The sequence below is a fragment of the Penaeus monodon genome, chromosome 26, assembly GCF_015228065.2.
Source record: "Penaeus monodon isolate SGIC_2016 chromosome 26, NSTDA_Pmon_1, whole genome shotgun sequence".
Classification (NCBI taxonomy): Eukaryota; Metazoa; Arthropoda; class Malacostraca; order Decapoda; family Penaeidae; genus Penaeus; species Penaeus monodon.
The window spans coordinates 17,693,735-17,708,734 of NC_051411.1; the positions used below are offsets into that span (position 1 = coordinate 17,693,735).

The 15,000-nt window shown below is 31.8% G+C and overlaps 2 protein-coding genes across 2 annotated transcripts in view; both read right to left on the minus strand.

Moving 5' to 3' along the window:
- Window positions 1-15,000, minus strand: part of LOC119589961 (phospholipase DDHD2-like) — a 39,778-nt gene that overhangs the window by 15,961 nt on the left and 8,817 nt on the right. The window contains exon 4 of the mRNA XM_037938647.1: window positions 13,414-13,549. Coding sequence (XP_037794575.1) covers window positions 13,414-13,549 — 136 coding nt within the window. The remainder of the gene's footprint in view (window positions 1-13,413; window positions 13,550-15,000) is intronic.
- LOC119589960 (phospholipase DDHD2-like) lies at window positions 934-4,167 on the minus strand. Its single transcript, XM_037938646.1, has 5 exons — window positions 3,318-4,167; window positions 3,035-3,169; window positions 2,527-2,715; window positions 1,389-1,542; window positions 934-1,163 (listed from the first exon to the last, which is right to left on the minus strand). Exons 1-5 carry the CDS (start codon window positions 3,363-3,365, stop codon window positions 949-951), a joined length of 741 nt encoding a protein of 246 aa, XP_037794574.1. The 5' UTR covers window positions 3,366-4,167; the 3' UTR covers window positions 934-948.

A 15,000-nucleotide genomic window follows, 5' to 3' on the forward strand; every position in this document is an offset into this window, starting at 1 on the left:
GTTTTGGTTTGGCCATATAACACTGTCTTATGCCTTTGCAAAACACACGCTTAACACAGCACTTTTCACTTCACTTTTAACAACACAAAATCAACCAAGAGACGGAAGGTACATACGTACGATGTTATCAATCTTTGATGTGTAGCAAACACAGTGAAATGAAATTTTTTTTACTGAATAGTAATTTTTTCAGAAAGTTGTAGCAACCGGTTTTAAGGAATCTGAGGTCAGCGAGCTGGTGAGTCATGTGTGTGAGAACTGTGGGCTTGGGGTAATGGGCATTTTCAGCAATTGATGGTTGGGGCTTATTATCCTGTTTCTATTTCTGGTGGGCCACTGTTTATTTTAACAACAATGACTTAACTCAGTTGGGAAGTACCGATTATGCTTTTAGTGCAGCCAACACAGGATCTTGACACCAGACTGGAGAGACAGAAAATAATGTGATACTGAAAAACTGATATCCTATATAACATTATGAAATTTCAAAGCATGAAATACTATTAGGAATATACTAAATTCTCCTTCATTCTATCTCCACTATTTAGCATGATATAAGAGGCCTAGTAAACATTACAATGTTAAACAAACTAAAAGAGAGAAAAGCAATATATAACTGATTCCTTATGATGAACTAAAGTGTTCTGATAATTCACAAATAATATATTTCCACCAAATCACTGGTCAGCTTAGCCAATATCTACTATTAGGGCATCTTTCCATAAACTTTACACCCACACTGACATCATGGCAATAAGCCAGTTTCCTGTGGTCAGAACTTTGTAACAGTTAAGCCATGATATCAGTTTGGAGGGGTCAGTGGCCCAAGAAAACTTCAATGAAATTTCTCAATAGTTTTTGTTCTTTTTAAGATATTGGAACTGCAACTCCCTCGCTATCCATTGTGAATTCTGAAATCCCAATTTTGAGGTACTCACATTAAAAGGGTTAAAAATAAGGGATCTTACCTAAATGCATTCTCTTTCTTCCCTTATGATGGGGTATCAAGACAGGTCGTAGATCTGTGAGACTAGGATCTATAAGAGTCTCAAGGCGGTATGCCACAGGGTCAAATGGGTGGAATATGTTGAAGACTCGCTTGCAAGTGGGTAGCTCAAAATCCACACCTATTGTGTCTATGCCTCGAACTGTGATGAACATACCTGAAATATAGGGAAACAGCAAAGGAACATAAGTATATGTATAACTTTCACTTTTATATAAAGCCTCTTGCTAAACTGGAATTGCTTATATTTCCCTTTCCTTGTCACAGACTGTGGAACAGTCTGTGACAAGACAATTGTGATAATTTAGATTTCTAAATTGATAAGGTGGTTCCAAAGGACAGCTCATCATTATCCAAATCATCAAAAATCAATCTGGCTTACCAATGGGAGATCCCATAAGGAAGAAAGCATCTGGTTTGAATGAGATCTGAGGGTATGTGATAGATGGTTGACCTGTTCCCTGGCCACCCATGACATAGTTCACTGGGGATGTAACCGAGTCCATCCGGTCCCTTGAACAAATGCTGTGGTTTTCCTGAGAAGAGTCAAAAAGTTAGAGAAAGAATATCAACCAATGTAATATGAATAAGGGTTTCAGTAATGATATAATGTGGAACTAGTAGTGCAAAATATTATACAATAACATGGTAAGGTCAAATTCTAGCATTGGATGACAGGAGGGTGGAAAGCCAAATATTATCATATGACATAACTCAAGTAGCGCACTATCATTGATTGTATGATGTCACAGTCTATTATCATAAATGTACTCCACTAACTACCATCAACATCTCTTTAACTGATCTGTGTTCAATGGCATAAATGTTTGGCAGAACTATCTGTGCCTGCTGCCAGGAATTTGCTGACACTGGTCTAAGCTAATACATCTACGTTAAGAGTTGTTGATGTAATACCTTTTCATTAATACACAAATTTTCACCTAAAATGACATCCATAAGGTATAAGATTTCATTTAATTTAGCCATCCAATAGAACAGACTTCCATCTTTCAACAGATTTTTAAAAATTAGTTAATCAAAGAAAATCAAACATTGGGGATAGCTCTCTGTATAACAACATAATTCAAAAGTGCAAGTGCTTTTAGGACACAAAACTGGATAGTACTGGGTATGGGGAATACCTGGTACTGTAAGTGGTTTTTAAGAAGAGCTCAATCCTAATAAAAGACCAACACATAAATGAGTATTGCAGAAGGTTGCCATTCTGTAATATTGCACTACTTCCATGGAGCTTTAAACTTACCAGATATAGCTATTTCACTGTTCTCTAAATTATTCTCACAACAGAATTTGGGAATTCTAACATCAATTTAAGGTTTCACATTTGACGGGGACTGCTACATAAACTTGATGTTATCATCTTTGAGATAAAAATGAAAAGAAAATGATAATGATGGTGATCAACACCATTATTTTCATAATCAAAATAAGGATATATATATAAAAATAATAAGAGTGATAACAGCAACAACAACAACAAAAGAATACCAGATCCTTACCACTGCTGGTGAAGGTTCAGTGTTTGGTGAATCTTCAGCATTTGGAGACTGATGCATAAGGAGGTCAAACAAAATGACAGAACCAAGGGAATGCCCACCCAGAGAGACGGGCCCACTGAAGGATGGATTGCGCTCACAGAACAATGTGTATAAGCGGTTTAACTCAGATGCCACAGTATCTACAATATGCTGAAAAGACATGAGATATATAGAAAGGAAAAAAAATGAATTTTCAAAAAGATATTATTGTGATAGTAAGAGTTGATACCTTAGTTATGTTTGCTTTCCAGACCAAATCTCTAGTAAATTAAATACTTCCCAGCTACCCAACATTCTATAAAATCACGTCTGATATGTCTCACCAATGATACTTCACTTTACATCATTACCTTATATAAAAAACGCCATTACAAGAATTCCTATTCCTGGTTTTATCAACAGGATAAACATTTAAGTATTAAAGCTGGTTTCTATTTTCCTGTATCATTACCAGTACCCACTTGCTTACCTGGCAGTAGATTGGGCTTGTAAAAAGGAGAACATCTAATATGGTGTCATTGGTGAATTCACGTAGCTTGGGTATTGACCTCAAGGTGATTGGCTTCAACTTCTCATCTATTCCTGTTGCATCCCCATGAAGAGCCTAGAAGGATACATTATTATATGCAAATTTGCTTAATCACACATTTCTGAAATTACAGTCATTCTTGTTTATAGAAAACTTTTCTTCCACCATTTTCAACCAATGCCTATCTTACTGCAATAAAGTGGATCAGAAGACTAATACATGCCTTGTGCCAGGATACAGGTAATATTTCAACCCTTCCAATCACTCCCATATCAACTGACTGCTTGAAGTGTGTACTCAATAACTGTTGGCCTAACTTCCGGAAATCATCAACTGGAAGAAAAATACAATATAAATTGTTATAATCTAAAATAATAAATATTTTGTTCTTGTTATCAATATTGCTGAATAAGCTATATATCTTAATTTAAAAATGGAAGAATAATGTATGTGATATCTTTACAAGACAGTCAACCTGACATCTTTTTTGTCTGTTTTCTACAGAATCTTTTTTCTTTGCTTTTTGTTTTAAAGGAGAAGTATCATTCTTAGTGGGATAAAATCCAAGAGGGTAACCATCAAGCTACAGAAATAATTTTTTGCCAGTGAGAAATTCTTTCCCAATCTGCTTAGAGCACCATCATCACCACATTGACTGTCTAAGACCAACACTGTCTTGTGCTGATGTTAGATTTTCTTCTTCTTCTCTTTTCTTGCTTCTTTTTCTAGACTCAAAAGGAGATAATAATCTATATAAAAAGGTACAACAATTTCAAATCAGACATATTATAGCCATTTATGTTCAGCAAAAATTCTAAGCTCAAGAACAAGAAGGACCAATGTCCCAAAAGTCAATTTTGAGACAATTGTCTTTGAAAGACTGCTCCGTTAACTGAATTTCAGCAAATAGTAATTCACAAAATAGATTTTATTTTCTGCAACTAATCCAACTGCATTCCATTAATCCAATCCTTTCAAAGAATTAACTTTTACATAATGAAAATCACAAAACTTTTTTATAACAAAAAAATATATGTAATATACTTTTTTACAGTAGCATTTTTAAAATACTGAAAAAAAACTACTGATTAATTGGTAAATTAAGACATTTACTACTGTTGATGTTACATCACTTCTCCTTTTTTTTTTTTTTTTTTTTTTTTTTTTTTTTTTTTTTATGGCTTAAAATTATAAATAAATAAATTTTATTTGATAATAATTCTGTAATCCATTCACTCTTTTCTTTTTTCTTTCTGTAACAGTAAATTCTATCATCTGTATACTAACAATGGCATATTAACTTTACGGAAAATATATAATATTAAAAACGGCCAACTTGAAGCTTTCTGTTCCTATGTATTTAAAATGCAGCCATTGTGTGTCAATGAGTCAAGCATTGGGATATACGATTTTCAGTGGAATTCATTGCAATGCTCTTGTGGCCTACCTACCGCACTCATGACATTAGCTATTATAGCCCATTTAGAAACAAAAATTTCCAATTTGGTGATAGGCTTATCTCAAATTTGGCTTTTTTGGATTGCGGCTCTTCTAGCTCTTGGCCATAGAACTCTGAAATTTTGTAAAAGCCTCTTTGCCAATAGTTGCAATTCCTTTGGAAAAAAAAAATTATATATATATGCATATAAGTGTATATGTGTGTGTGTTTATATATATGTATATATATATATATATATATATATATATATATATATATATATATATATATATGTACATATATATACATACATATACATATATATAAATATTATATATATATTATATATGTATGTGTGTAATATATGTAGTATGTATACTATATATATAATATATATATATATATTATATATTATTTATATATATATATATATATATATATATATTATATTATATATAATATATTATGATATATATTATATATATACATTATATATATATCTATATATATTATATATATCTATATATATAGCATATAATATATTATATATATATATATATAATACCAATATACAACATAACAATCATATACTATAACTATACCACCACACACTATAACTCATAGCATAACTATCCTACTACATACTCAACACATAACATATATAATATATATTACATATCATATCATACATACAACATATATATTAACTATCATTTCAATAACATACATCATCATATCAATACCACTACTACACTATATCATACAATACCATATATATACCATACTAATCACTACTAAATCAATCATAACTTTATATTCTCAAAATATTATATAATACGTTGATTACCATACACTTCAGCTACAATTTTTATTCCTAAATATATTATTCTATAATCAGTATATCATCATATATATATGTATTATATATATATATATATATATATATATATATATATATATATATATATATATTGCCAATGATAAACCTGATTATAGAAAATTATATGTTTAGGAAATTGAAAAAGTGTATGCTGAATGTGTATGGTTCAAAATTCACACGTATTAATATAATATTCTCTTCTGGAATTAAAGTTTTGTGTGTGTGTGTGTGTGTGTGTGTGTGTGTGTGTGTGTGTGTGTGTGTGTGTGTGTGTTGTGTGTGTGTGTTTGTTTGTTTGTTTGTTTGTTTGCTTGTTTGTGTGTGTGTTTGTGTGCGTGTGTGTGTGTGCGTGTGCGTGTGTGTGTGTGTGCGTGTGTGTGCGTGTGTGTGTGTGTGGTGTGTGTGTGTGTGTGTGTGTGTGTGTGTGTGTGTGTGTGTACATTTATATATACAATATATTGTATATATTTATATATATATATATATATTTTTATATATATATATATATATATATATATATATATATATACATGTATATATATATGTATTCAAAATAAATATAAAATATATATATACATATATATAAAATATATATATTTATATATATGTATATGTATGTATATATATGTATTATATATATATTATATATATATATATATATATTATATACATATACATATACATATACATATACATATACATATACATATACATATATATATATACATATAAATATAAATATAAATTTAATTATATAATAATATATATAAATTTTAATATATATTATTAATACACAAAATTTTCACCTAAAATGACATCCATAAGGTAAAGGATTATTTTAATTAGCCATCCAATAGAAACAGATTACATTTTCAACAGATTTTTAAAAATTAGTTAATCAAGAAAATACGAACATGGGTGATAGCTCTCTGTATAAAAACATAAATTCAAAAGTGCAAGTGCTTTTAGGACACAAAACTGGATAGTACTGGGTATGGGGAATAGCCTGGTACTGTTAAGTGGTTTTAAGAAGAGCTCAAGCCTAATAAAAGACCAACACATAAATGAGTATTGCAGAAGGTTGCCATTTCTGATATTGCACTATTCTGGAGCTTTAAACTTACCAGATATAGCTATTTCACTGTCTCTAAATTATTCTCACAACGGAATTTGGGAATTAAACATCAATTTAAGGTTTCAATTTGACGGGACTGCTACTAAAACTTGATGTTATCACCTTTGAGATAAAAAATGAAAAGAAAATGATAATGTATGGTGATCTTAAACACCATATATTTTTCATTATCAAAATAAGTAGAATATAAAAAAATAATTAAAGAGTTAAACAGCAACAACAACAACAAAGAATACCAGACCTTACCACTGTGAGTGAAGGTGCAGTGTTGGTGAATCTTCAGCATTTGGAGACTGATGCATAAGGAGGTCAAACAAAATGACAGAACAAGGGAATGCCCACACAGAGAGACGGGCCCAACTGAAGGATGGATGCGCTTTTTTCACAGAACATGTATATAAGCGGTCCTTAATCAGATGCCACAGTATCACAATATGCTGAAAGAATGAGATTATATAGAAAGGAAAAAAAATGAATTTTCAAAAAGCTATTATTGTGATAGTAAGGAGGTGATACTTAGGTATGTTGCTTTCCGACCAAATCTCTAGTAAATGAAATACTTCCCAGCTACCCAACATCATAAAAACCACAAGTCTGATATGGTCCTCACCAATGATATTCACTTTACCTCACTACCTATATAAAAAAACGCCATTACAAGAATTCCTATTCCCTGCGTTTTATCAACAGGATAAACATTTAGTATTAAAGTTGGTTTCTATTTTCCTGTATCATTACCAGTACCCACTTGCTGACCTGGCAGTAGATTGGCTTGTAAAAAGGGAGAACATCTAATTGTGTCATGGTGAATTCACGTAGCTGGGTATTGCCTCAAGGTGAATTGGCTTCCATTCATCATCTATTCCTGTTGCATCACCATGAAGAGCCTAGACAGGATACATGATTATATGCAAAATCTGCTTAATCACACATTTCTGAAATTACCAATCATTCTTGTTTATAGAAAACTTTGCTTCCACCATTTTCAAACCAATGCCTATCTTACTGCAATAAAGTGGATCAGAAGACTAATTACATGCCTTGTGCAGGATACAGGTATATTTCAACACTTCCAATCACTCATATAACTGACTGCTTGAAGTGTGTACTCAACAACTGTTGCCTAAACTTCCGGAAATCATCAACTGGAAGAAAAATACCATATAAATTGTTAAATCTAAACTAATAAATATTTCGTTCTTGTTATCAATATGCTGAATATAGCTATATATATTAATTTTAAAATGGACGAATAATGTATGTGATATCTTTACAAGACAGCAACCGACATCTTTTTTTGTCTGTTTTCTACATAATCTTTTTCTTTGGCTTTTTTGTTGTAAAGGAGAGTATCATTATTATGGGATTAAAATCCAATGAGGGAACCATCAAGCTACGAAATAATTTTTTGCCAGTAGAGAAATTCTTTCCCAAGCTGCTTAGAGCACCATTCATCACACATCGGATGTCTAAGACCACACTGTCTTGGTGCTGATGTTAGCTTTCTTCTTCTCTTTTCTTGCTTCTTTTTCTAGACTCCAAAAGGAGATAATAATCATATAAAAAGGGACAACAATTTCAAATCAGACATATTCTAGCCATTTTATGTTCAGCAAAATTCTAAGCTCAGAACAAGAAGCACCAATTTTGAGACAATTGTCTTTGAAACGAATGCTCCGTTAACTGATTTTCAGCAAAGTAGTACTTCACAAAATAGATTTGATTTCTGCACACTAATCCAATGCATTCCATTAATCCAATCCTTTCAAGAATTAACTTTTACATAATGAAAATAACAAAACTTTTATACAAAAAATATATGGAATATACTTTGTTACAATAGCATTTTTAAAACAAAATACTGCAAAAAAACCTACTGATTTAATTGGTAAATTAAGACATTTAACTACTGTTGATGTTACATCATTTCTCCTTTTTTTCTTTTTTACATTTTTTAACATTTAGGCTTTTAAAATGATAAATAAATAAATTTTCTTTGATAATAATTCTGAATCATCACTCTTTTCTTTTTCTTTCTGCAACAGTAAATTCGATCATCTGTATACTAACCAATGGCATATTAAATTTACGGAACATATATAAATTAAAAAGCCGGCACAACCTGAAGCTTTCTGTGCTATGATTTAAAATGCAGCCATGTGTGTCAATGAGCACAGATTGGGTTTTTTTGATATAAGATTTTTCAGTGAAGTCATTGCAATGCTCTTGTGGCCTACCTACCGGCACTCATGACATTAGCTATATAGCCCATTTTTTAGAAACAAAAATTTCCAATTTGGTGATAGGCTTATCTCAAAATTTGCTTTTTTTTGATTGCAGCACTTTCTAGCTCTTGGCCATAGAACTCTGAAATTTTGTAAAAGCCTCTTTGCCAATAGTTGCAATTCCTTTGGAAAAAAAAAATTATATTATATATGCATATAAGTGTATATGTGTGTGTGTTTTATATATATGTATATATATAATATTATATATATATAATATATATATATATATATATTATATATATATATATATATATCTATATATATATATATATATATATATATATATGAATATATATATGACTATGTATATGTATAGTATATGTATATGTATATGTAATGTATATGTACATATATATGTATAATATGTATTTATACATAGGTATACATACATTGATATACTATATATGATAGTATATATATATATATATATACTATATATATATATATATATATATATATATTATATATATATATATATATATATACAACCATATATTTTTTTATACATTCCATATACATATATATAATATTATATGATTATTAGATATGTATGTGTGTAATATAGTATATGTAATACGTATCTATATATAATATATGATATATATATATTTATATTTAGTTTGGTATACATATATATATATATACATGTATATATATATGCATATATATTATCCATATTATAGATCATGGATATGTATGTATATATCTTCATATATATATATATATATAATACAGCATATATATATATACATATACTAACATATATAAATATATTATATATATAAATGTACACACACACACAACACACACACACCACACAAACACACACACACACACACACACACCACACGCACAACACACACACACACACACACACACACACACACACACACACACACACAACGCTCACGCACACGACACGCACACGGCACAATACACACACAAACAACAAACCACACACCACACAAACAAACAAACAAACAACACACACACCACACAACACACACAAACTTTAATTCCAGAAGAGAATATTATATAATACGTGTGATTTTGAACCATACACATCGCATACACTTTTTCCATTCCTAAACAATAATTTTCTTAATCCAGGTGTAGCATTGCAAATATATATATATATATATATAGACTATTATATAATATTAATATATATATATCTATATATAAATATACTTTTATAATAGAATATCTATATAATATATATATATATATATATATATATATATACTATTATATATATATATATATATATATATATATATATATATATATATAGGCATATAATATATATATATATATATATAAAATATATATATATATAATAATATATATATATATATATATATATATATATAATATTTGCCAATGATAAACCTGATATAGAAAATTATATGTTAGGAAATTGAAAAAGTGTATGCTGAAGGTGTATGGTTCAAAATCACACGTATTAATATAATATCTCTTTCTGGAATTAAAGTTTTATTTACTGAAGAAAAGCAAAATATGTCACAAAATGGCTTTCAGATGCAATTATTTCATAACATTTTGTATATATATAAATCAATCTCATAAATCTAATCCTGCAATTACCAAGAAAATAACTTCACAAACTTGTTTACAACTTGCAATGTATATTCTGAAATTCTAGACATTTTGTTAAATGAGTCTAGAGCAATGCACCAGCTAAAATATACTTATTTCATTTTTTCTCTTAACCAAAAGCAATCTTAATGTCACATAATAGGCAAAAAAATAAAAAATGCTACCAGCAAGCAAAACAAATGTATTTACAAATACAAGCAGAAAAATCAGTAGCCTTACACATGGCTCAACAGGTCTTGAAGCGCAAATCCACACGATCCGTATCCGTGGACAAGAAACAAAAGATGGTCTATTTCTCTGGCTTCTCCATCAGATATATCAAAATCTTCAGTTCCTCGTTTCACTGTCAGAGGTGCCTGAGAGCCATGGTAGCGGAAAAATATTTTAAAAATCAAGGAAATACTGCATCAAATGAAGTTAAAAAAAATCTTGTCTTTCTTCTAAGATTCTAATCTTTCCAAACCTTCTGCAATTTAACAATGTCTTCAAATATTTATGTACATCAAATGCATATGTTTATAAATGACATGAAGGAAATACTGAAATAGAGAGAAGTTATCTTTTATTAGTCACAAAGGGTAAATATAGCTACAGCCTGTGAAACAAGATGTTATAATTTACATCTCATTAGCTGACAAGTGATAGGATTGGCTATTCGATTACATAATGACCTTAGGATTTAGGTAATTAATTCTTAAATTTAATCATTTTAATTTCATGGGGCAGTGACCGCTTTGGCTGGACTGACCCCTTCTTTACCAGCCACTGACACTATGTGAAACATATGTTGCTATACCAAACCAAATGTTCACTCATCACCTTTGAGTGCCTTCAGATTAGTATGTCTCTATTAACTAAACCTAAACTATTTTACTTGCCTGAGCTTAGAACGTCATCCAAGTTATCTTACCACTATCATTATTTAAAAATTATTATTGTAATGAGGAACAAAATAAAGAGAGCTAACAGCATCAAAGGAAGAATGGAATGACATGAGCATCTGGAATTATGGCTAGTCACCATCAACTGTTAAACAACAGTAATAATGTACCTTAAATAATGAGTAAATAATGTTAGTACTGTACAAAAAACCATCATAGTTGGTGGGTGTAAAAAAATGGGTACACATGATTTCAATGAACACACATAATATTAGCTGGTGTATTGCCATTTAATAGGATGTCAAGAAACCATTTACTATGCATTTCAAAAAACACCCTTCCCCTCTATGTACACTGGAATGCAAAATTGAATTTGACTCTTAGCATGGGGTTGTAAATCAAAACATACTTTTCGGAAGAAGAGGTTAAGATGGAAAATCTCTCCATTGCTACAAACATTCCATATATTGTTTTAAAAAGATGTGGAGAATAAACATGCATTTTCAATGTTACATTTTTGCAAGACCAAAGTGGTTGGCTGCAGTTAATGGCATGCTACTTAGACATTTTAATTCTTGCTTGTTATTCTCTTTTACTGCTGAATACAACTACAAATACAAATAATAATAATAATAATAATAATAATAATCATAATAATAATAATAATAATAATAATAATAAAAAAACCAAAAAAAAAAAAAAAAAAAAAAAAAAAAAATGGAGGATCAAATAACAGATATGATGAACTTACATTGACGGAGATCCAGTAGGAAAGTCTCCCTCAACACCTTGTTGATAGTTGAAGTCATGAGTCGAGTGGACGTGAATCATTTCTGTCACAATCATGAGTCAACCTGTTATGCCAGCGGCCAGATATTACTGCATCGCGAATCCTCCTAAAGAAAGAGAGAATGCAGACATCTTTAGAAGATTAATAACAAAAAAATGTCTGCTTAGTCTTTCAATAAGATAAACAAGGACAAAACGTTGAGAAAACACAAAATGTTACAAAAAAAAAAGTATTACTTAAACTGCCCCCAAACTTGGGAAACTTTATAAGTTCTTGATTACATACACTCATACCTTAGAGGGGTACTAAATAAAATCACACAATTCACATAAAAAGAAGCATTTCATTCATTCACTCACTAATACTAGCACACCCACATCCACAAGCGTAATGAAAAATGTCAATGCTCTCACCTCTTTAATTTCTCTGCCACATCTTCCTCATAAGGTAGGGTTGCATTCTAGGCGGGCCCTTCTTAAACCAGCTACAAGTCGCACTGGGCAGGGGTCACATCATCCCAAAACACAGCTCTGCGCAACATTTCACTTATACACACATCGTGGCGACCACCATCAGTTGCCAAGATTGTCTGTGCTACCTTTGCATGAGAAAAATACGAAAGCTAGAATTAAAAAAAAATAAAAACAAAATAAAATAAAATAAATAAATAAACGAAAGAAGGAAAGAAAGAAGACAAGGAAAAGACATGATAGACTGACAGACAGGATGAGTAGACAGATTGTCAGGATGGATATTACAGGAAAGTATGATGAGCAGACTGAGATCGGAAGGAAAGCGGAACAACTTGCAGACTTAAATCAGTTAAGTGAAGCACCAATGAACAAAATAGGGGAAATACCCAGTAGTATTTACTTTGTATCATATTTCTTATCTATATACATTTTTTCTGTGTCTCATACTTCAAGAAAGGACAAGGTCCCCCCCCTTTTAAAAATCCTGTAATCTTGAATTTACTATTCAAAATGGCAAAACAGAGCAAGACAAAGGTACTAGCCCCGACACATGGGGCTGATGGGTCATTGTTTCTCCTCTTCCTTAGTGTGATTACATAAATAAACACATCTCCAGACAATTAGTATTCAATGCTCAATGAACTGGCTTCAGTATCTGTGTAGTTTCAATATCTTCCAAGAAGTGCCAGTATGTACCTCAAGATTCTTTCAAAAGGTTTCTCTGATACAAAAAGACATTCAACTTTCTCTGTAAAATGAAATCACAAAATAGAAATGTCATATAAGATACCATGGCTCAACTCCTGGAACTAACCTGTTCGATGAGCATCTTCCAAGTTAAAGGAATCTGTAAAGCTGAATGGCTTCCATATGGGAGGCTGGCCAACTGCATAGAACCAATGATGCATCACTGGGTGGTACATGCCATCCTGACTTGGTGGATTACTAGCCTATAACAGAAAAGTCCAATATTATTTTGGAATACAGTGGATGAAAATAACACTTATCTAATTATCAATTTCATAATTTACCAGTAACTGATTACACAGGTATGTATATCAGTATACCTCACCCCTACAATCCAGATGATGTGACTATCACATCATGAAAAATTTTGGCATGAGGAGTGGATGACATGAACATGTCATGGGAAAATTTGACTGTTGTCAGGGGTGACAGGAACTTGCTATCTAGAAAATTTCAGCTGAAGGCCAGGGTGATGGGAATGACTGCCATGAGTGCACAATTTAGGCCTTTAGACAGGCTTTTACAATATTTCCATAAATGAGTGAGTGTGGAATGTACAATCTGTAAGCCATGCATGGAAGAGCACCAGCTCCAGGGAGGATGCTATTTCCATGCTCAGGATCCCATTCCTGCCTGCCATGACTGGTGGTGTAGGTTGTATTACAGAAAACTGAATGTTGTGAAAAAAATAAAAATATGACACAAATAGCAATTTTCCTTATTTTCATTATTATTGCACTACATAGAGAGATGATTTGGAGTCTGTGCAAGGAAAGTAGTCTATTACTATCTAGATAAAGCAAATCATCTGATAAATATAGATGCTGGAAAATGGCAGAAAAAGAGAAAATAACACTGCAAAGGGGAGGCATGGAGTCTTGTCACTGAACATAAATGTTTCTGTGCCCTTAGCCTACAAGCCTAAGCTGCTCAAGTAAGCCTAATGCCTGTATTTTGGGCCATATAATGGCAGAATCTGGATCCAGTGAGTTGATAATTTACTATATTATTAATCCCTTTGATCCAGATGACATGAAAATTTGGCTGTGGGCCGAGGTGACATATAGTGAGCTTTTTTGCTAAAGGCCAGGGTAATGGGAAAGGCTCAACATGAGTGTACATGTGATTAGCCCCAGTGGGCATTTAGAAAGTTTTTTTTGCATTATTTCCATTGATAAACAAGTGTGAGTGGATGCTTCATGCACAAGGTGATGTGAAGCAATGGTGTGGTAGCCTAGATAGTGTTAAGTACTTGCATGCCTTCTCACTTGCAGCTGCCACCACTGGCTAGCCTAGTGCGAAAAAGGGAGCAGCTCTGCATAAGCCTCCCCTGCCAATTCACAGCCTCTCCGTCATCAAGACTTCTGCAGTGCCTCCTCAAGGCCACCAATGGGTAATTGGGCACCTTGCGGTCCCAGGCTAAACTGTGAGGGATCTCGGAGCAGCAGGAGGGCCCCAGGGTGGTCGGTGGTTGCCTAGCAGAAGGACCAAGATAGTGTCGAAAGGCCTGTGAGACTGCCAGTTTTGCTCTTATGAAGCGAAAAATGGATGCTATCTAGTGCTTTGGAGTTATAGTCTCGATGCTTTTTTTTCAAACAAGTCCCTTTTGCCAGCTCATGGGGTTACGTTGGCTGGACAAACGTGTCCAACTGTG